Source organism: Lactuca sativa, chromosome 5, assembly GCF_002870075.4.
Source record: "Lactuca sativa cultivar Salinas chromosome 5, Lsat_Salinas_v11, whole genome shotgun sequence".
Taxonomy (NCBI): domain Eukaryota; kingdom Viridiplantae; phylum Streptophyta; class Magnoliopsida; order Asterales; family Asteraceae; genus Lactuca; species Lactuca sativa.
In genome coordinates this window covers 228,381,659-228,387,520 of record NC_056627.2, presented here as the reverse complement: position 1 = coordinate 228,387,520, position 5,862 = coordinate 228,381,659, and the positions used below count along the sequence as shown (strand labels likewise).

The 5,862-nt window shown below is 38.8% G+C and overlaps 1 protein-coding gene across 1 annotated transcript; it reads right to left on the bottom strand.

Annotated features, from left to right (window-relative positions):
- Positions 1-2,116: 2,116 nt before the first annotated feature.
- LOC111881833 (uncharacterized) lies at positions 2,117-3,031 on the bottom strand. The gene is made up of 3 exons (XM_023878223.1): positions 2,927-3,031; positions 2,808-2,884; positions 2,117-2,714 (listed from the first exon to the last, which is right to left on the bottom strand). Exons 1-3 carry the CDS (start codon positions 3,029-3,031, stop codon positions 2,117-2,119), a joined length of 780 nt encoding a protein of 259 aa, XP_023733991.1.
- Positions 3,032-5,862: the final 2,831 nt, after the last annotated feature.

Sequence of the window (5,862 nt, the reverse complement as noted above, 5' to 3'; positions counted from 1 at the left end):
CCAACAAATATGTAGGGCTTACCCCGTTTCTCAAATTTGTCTCCCCCGGTGTATGTGTTTCTATGATAAGTCAAACACCCAAATACCCGCATGTGTTCGTATGAGGGTTTTTGTTGGAACAGTACCTCATAAGGCGTGGCACCATGTAAAACTTTGGTGGGCATTCTATTAATGACATATGTGGCTGTCAATATACACTCCCCCCAAAAGGTTGTGGGTAAATTAGCTTGAAAGAGTAAAGCATGTGCAGTTTCAAGTAAATGTCGATGCTTGCATTCCACCACCCCGTTTTGTTGAAGGGTGTGCGAGCAAGATGTTTCTAAAAAAATTCCTTCTTGTGCATAAAAATTGTGCATGTCATTTGATACAAACTCCCCCCCCCTGGTTGTCACATCTTACACGCTTTATTTGAACACCAAATTGTGTTTTGACCATTTTGTGAAAATCCATGAGGCGTATGCTCGCCTCATGTTTGTGTTTAATTAAAAAAGTCCATACAGCCCTACTAAAAGCATCTACAATGGTAAGAAAGTAAGACGCTTTGCTCATAGACGGGGTTCTATATTTCCTCCACACATCACAATGCACCAAATCAAAACTTGAAAGAGTTCTTATTTCACTAATGGGAAAAGGGAGGCGTGTGTGTTTGGCTTTAAAACAAGCATCACACCTGTTATTATCTTTAGAAACATCAGTAAAATTTAAGCTTGAAATCTTCTTGGTGGATGGATGACCTATGCGTTTATGCCAAACCTCAAATGTAGTTAGGAGAGCTTTGCTTGGCTTCGTTGACCCCATCTGATACAATCCTCCAACACGGTCACCCGCTCCAATCAAGCGCCTCGTCCCTTGTTGAATTAGTGTCTAAGTCCATAACTATTTTGGTATGTACTTGACCGGATTATGAGCATGGTCCTTTTGGGTTGCCTTCACCATAGCAACTTGTAGGATGAATTAAGGAGAGAAATGATTAATTATGATTTATTAATATATTATAAGAATAATATATTAAAGGAGAAATCATAATGTTTAATTAATATTAGTCAAGAATTAATTTTGTGGCTAAAACAGATTAATTAAACTTAGGGGACTGGAATTGTAATTATAAGATAATTGCAATTAGGCTATGGATCTCCTTGGACTATAGGTTGGACGAAATCTATGGGAAGCCCATATGATTTTTGTCCAAGGCATGTTCCAGAAGGGGTTCATGGGCTGCTTAGGGCTTAAGCAGTCAAATTAGGGTTTACTTGTTAGATAACCCTAATTGCCTACCTATTTAAAGGCCCCTTGAGACCCAAAAACGTGGCTAACACTTATGAAGGGTTTCCTGGACGTTTTTAGAGTTCCAATTCTCTTTCTTCTTCATCTAGTTGCTTAGTGGTCTTTGTGACTCCATTAAAGGTGCAACACTTAAGGCACTAAGCTTTCTGAAGCCAAGGAAAAGATTGTTATTGCTACATAAAATATAAGGTAAGATCTAAACCCTAATTTTAGTTATAGTTTATTAGATCTAGGGTTTATGGCTTTGGATATTGAATTGCATGTTCATTAGACAAACTAGATCCAAAGGTTATTAGGGTTTGCATGTACACCATAGGAATGATGTAGTGCTCAAAACCTATCATCCCCAACTCCTGCATTACAACAAAACCAGGGAAGAAAGAAACCACACAATTCAATTCATCAGTGAGTTTCCCTACCGAAAAAAGACTGTAATCAAAAGTAGGGACAAGCAAAACTCCTTTAATTTTATGACCCCTCTTTAGAGTGTGTTCACCCTCCCCCGTAACAGGCACCATGTCGCCATTGGGAATGACTACAGGTGTCTCCTTAGGGTTTGGGTTTTTGTTTTCCAAAAAATCATCTCTACACGTCATGTGTTCGCTTGCCCCTGAGTCGCCAACCCAACCATCAAAAGATTGATTTCTACCTGCCATGTTTGCTCGTGGATGAGATTTATTGCCTGTCAAGTTTCCATTTTCTTGAAAGTGAGCGACAAGGAGCCAGTATTGTTCATCAGTTAAGCCAGGTACATGGCTCGTTTCTTGTTCCACACAAGCTGCATTGGGCTTCGTTTTCTCTTTGTTGTCGGGCCACCAATCAGGATATCCTATCAGTTTAAAACATCCTTCTTTATTGTGCCCTTCTCGCTGACAGTGAGAGCATATTTTATTCTTTCGTTTTCTGACTTGGGGTTTTTCTCGATTACCTTGTTGACCGGTTTTGGGTTCGTCTTTACTGGAGTCTGTCTGAAGCTTCTTTGTCCGTTGTAATCTGCTTGAAACGCTACAGCTTCTACTCTAGTTCTTTTGGACTTGCCTGTAATGGCTCGCTGTTGTTCACTTTCGACTACCAGATGGTAGATAGTGCTTAACGATGGTGTTGGTTTCGTGGCAAAAATCTGAGTTCGAACCACATAAAAGTCATCGTCTAACCCCATTAAAAATCCGTAGGATCTCTCTTTCTCCTTTACTTCGTTGAGCCGTTTTCCGATCCCACAATGGCACCCTTTACACTTGCAGCGAGGGTTAGGAAGAACGGTTTGGAGTTCATCCCAAGTAGTACTCAACTTTGTATAATATGTCGAAACAGATACACAACCTTGCCGCAAGGCGTTGAGGGTTTGTTTCAATTCGTAGGCTCGAGGTGCTCCTTCTTTCTTGTACCGTTCTTCTAGATCGCGCCCAATCTCAGACGACTTGTTAGCATATCTAACGTTGGTGTGTATCTCTCTTTACATAGCTGTCGTTATCCACCCCTTTATCATCTCATCGGCTCGTGTCCAAGCGAAGTTCAAAGGAGACTTTGCGTCTGGTTTCTCGATTATACCATCCACAAACCCCATCTTGTTCTTTTCCAGCAAGAAATTCATCATCTCTTGCTTTCATTCTCCATAATTACTATCGTTCAACACATCGTTTACCTGCATCTGCTTGGGGTAATCCGATGGATGAATATAGTATGGAGAGCTTGTATCTATCTTGTTTTTCTTGTCATCACCAGACGATTCCAGCTTATCTCCTGCCATTGGAAGTCTGGTTGTGTATGGATCCAATGCTCTGATACCATAAAGAAAGTCAGATTGAACCGGGAATCAGTTTTTTTTCATTAATTGAATTGTCCTTGGTTACATCAGAATAGTTGAATAAATAGCCACAAGAAAATAACAAACTAGCCTAACATATCGGATCAGAAGTCTATCTAGAATAAGATAAATAAAAGTGACATAATAATAACAATTCCCTTAACTTCAAGATTCTATGAATGACCGTCTTAAAACAAGAAAGAAACACATGATTGCATGATTCCACTTCATCATTACAAATAGTGCATAAAATCAATTGAATCTCCAAGCCTTACAAAGATAAATTTTGTCTTGTAGGTAACCTATCCAAAACATTTTCCAATAGAAAATATTTACTTTAATAGGAATCAAAGACACCCATCTAGTGGCATTACCAACCGAACCCAAAATAGCCAATTACACCAAATTTCGAGCAGAAGAAACAGAATAATTACCCGAGGTATCTAAATCCCAAACCCATTTAATAAGATTCGAGTTAAGAGAAATCGATGAAAGAGTGGATGTTAAACCTACTAATTGGTCAGACTCTGCCCCACCCAAACAAGAATGACGAAAAGAATCAACAATCAAATTACTGTTGCATTTAACTGCAACATAGACTTCCTTATTACTCTCTGGGGCAAATAACTGTGGGAATCGATCTTTAAGAGGCGTTTCTCCAACCTACACATCCAGCCAAAACAAAGTATTAACACCATGCCAATAAAATTCTTAAAATAACTAAATAAATCAACACCTTTAAGACGTAAAGCATAGGAGGCACAAATAATATCAATCCAAACTGATTGTCAATTAGATCTAATATCCGAATCCAAGAGACCATGAACCCTGTGAATAGCTTTGATAATACGCACCCATAAAGAACCAGGAGAAGACCGAAACCTCCATATCCATTTGAAGAGAAGGGCTCTATTCAAAGCAAAAAAACTACCCACTCCCAAACAACCATGAATTTTCGCCATCAACACCTTCTACCAAGCTACCCAAGAAATCTTCCTTTCATCTTTCCCAATGCCTAAAAAAAGCATTCCTCAAAGCTTCCAGTTAAACAAGAATAACATAAGGGACCTTGAACAACGACATATAAAAATTAGGAATAGAACCTAGAACTTATTTAAGAATAGTGAGATGACCCCCAACTAAAAGAGTATCGATCTTCCATTTAGATTATCTCGACTCAAACTATTGCACCACAATAGACCACGAATGAAGTCTATTCATAGAGCCACCCACCATCGATCCAACATAAACAAAAGGAGTCTTAAAAGTTACACAACCTACTAAACAAGCCACCGTCTCAACTTCATCAAAAGGAACACCAACTCCAAAAGATGAGATTTGTGAATATTACTCTTTAACCCAGAAGCCAAGAAAAAACATGGCAGAATAGTGACAATGTTCAAAAAATTCTCCACTTTCCAATCTCCTATGAAAACTGTACCATCCGTGTAAAAAAGATGAGAAATTCTGAAATTAGGTTTAATGACAAGAGGTGAAAATTTTCCCTCCGCCACAGCATTAGAAAAAGCAATATGAAAAGACTTTGTCACCAGAATAAAAAGAAAAGGAGAAAGAGGATCTCCTTATCTTAATCCTTTATAAAACTGGAACTCTTTCGTAAGGCTACTATTAATTAAAACAAAACCCATAGAAGAATATAAACATCCCCTAATCCAACCCTGCCACCTAGTTCCAAAGCCAAACTTTCCAAGAATATCATCTATAAAATCCTATCTGACTAAATCATACACCTTCTCAAAATCTACTTTAAAAATCATTGCCTTCTTTTTCTTTGTTTTACATCAAGATAGAAACTCATTAAGAATGAAAGGACCATCAAGGATTTGTCGGCCAACAGCAAAAGCAGATTATTTCTCACTAACAAGATCACCAATCACCATACTCAGCCGGTTTCCAAAAATGTCACACCCCAAAACCGGAACGGCGGAAACGTTCGGGGGTGGAGGACGTCATGTCAAGTATCACGAGATATGTACATGGTAAGAAAGTAATGAACAACCATTTCATTTAGAAAGAAAGTGTTTACAATATTTGGTCAACAATGTACTCCTTGTAACTGATCTCGAGTTTCCTGTTTTCTATTTTGAAATTAACACTCCTATGTATCATACCGTATGTGCGCATACATACAAATAAAAGTGGTTTACTAACTGAAAGGATACTTTTATACTATGATCCCCCATGGTACCACTACCATCGCCCGTCATATACAAGTTATGAATACTTAAGATGATTCAGGCAGTCGATTGAGCATCTCTGCCTCAAATCCTCAACCAATTAAGGAAAGGGGACCTAAGCGGAGTCGCTCACTCTAGGTCTGCAACATCTCAGTTGCGCACAACTCTGATGTATATGGTGAGTCATAATAGCTTCTCTAAGGGATCTTTTAATTCTCTTGAATATTACGACCTATTTCAACATGTGAGTTGTTATAGTTACTTTTAAGTGTCATCGCCAAATTTTAATCTTATATGAATATAAATTAATTTTTAAAAGTAAGTACTATTTTGAAAACGCACCACTACTCGACGACGACTCCGAGATAGATTCTCCTGCGTGATCATCAGAATACGTCCATCCGCACCTGAGTTCTTGATTATTGGGCAGTCCCTCTTAATGTGTCCATTCTCACCACAGCCATAACAGGCTCGGTTTTCCTAAGCTCCAAGGAATTGGGAGATCGGTTGAGCCGGTGCCCTGTAGTAACGGACTATATGTCCTTTTCTGTGGCAGTTCAGACACTGCATTTCTCG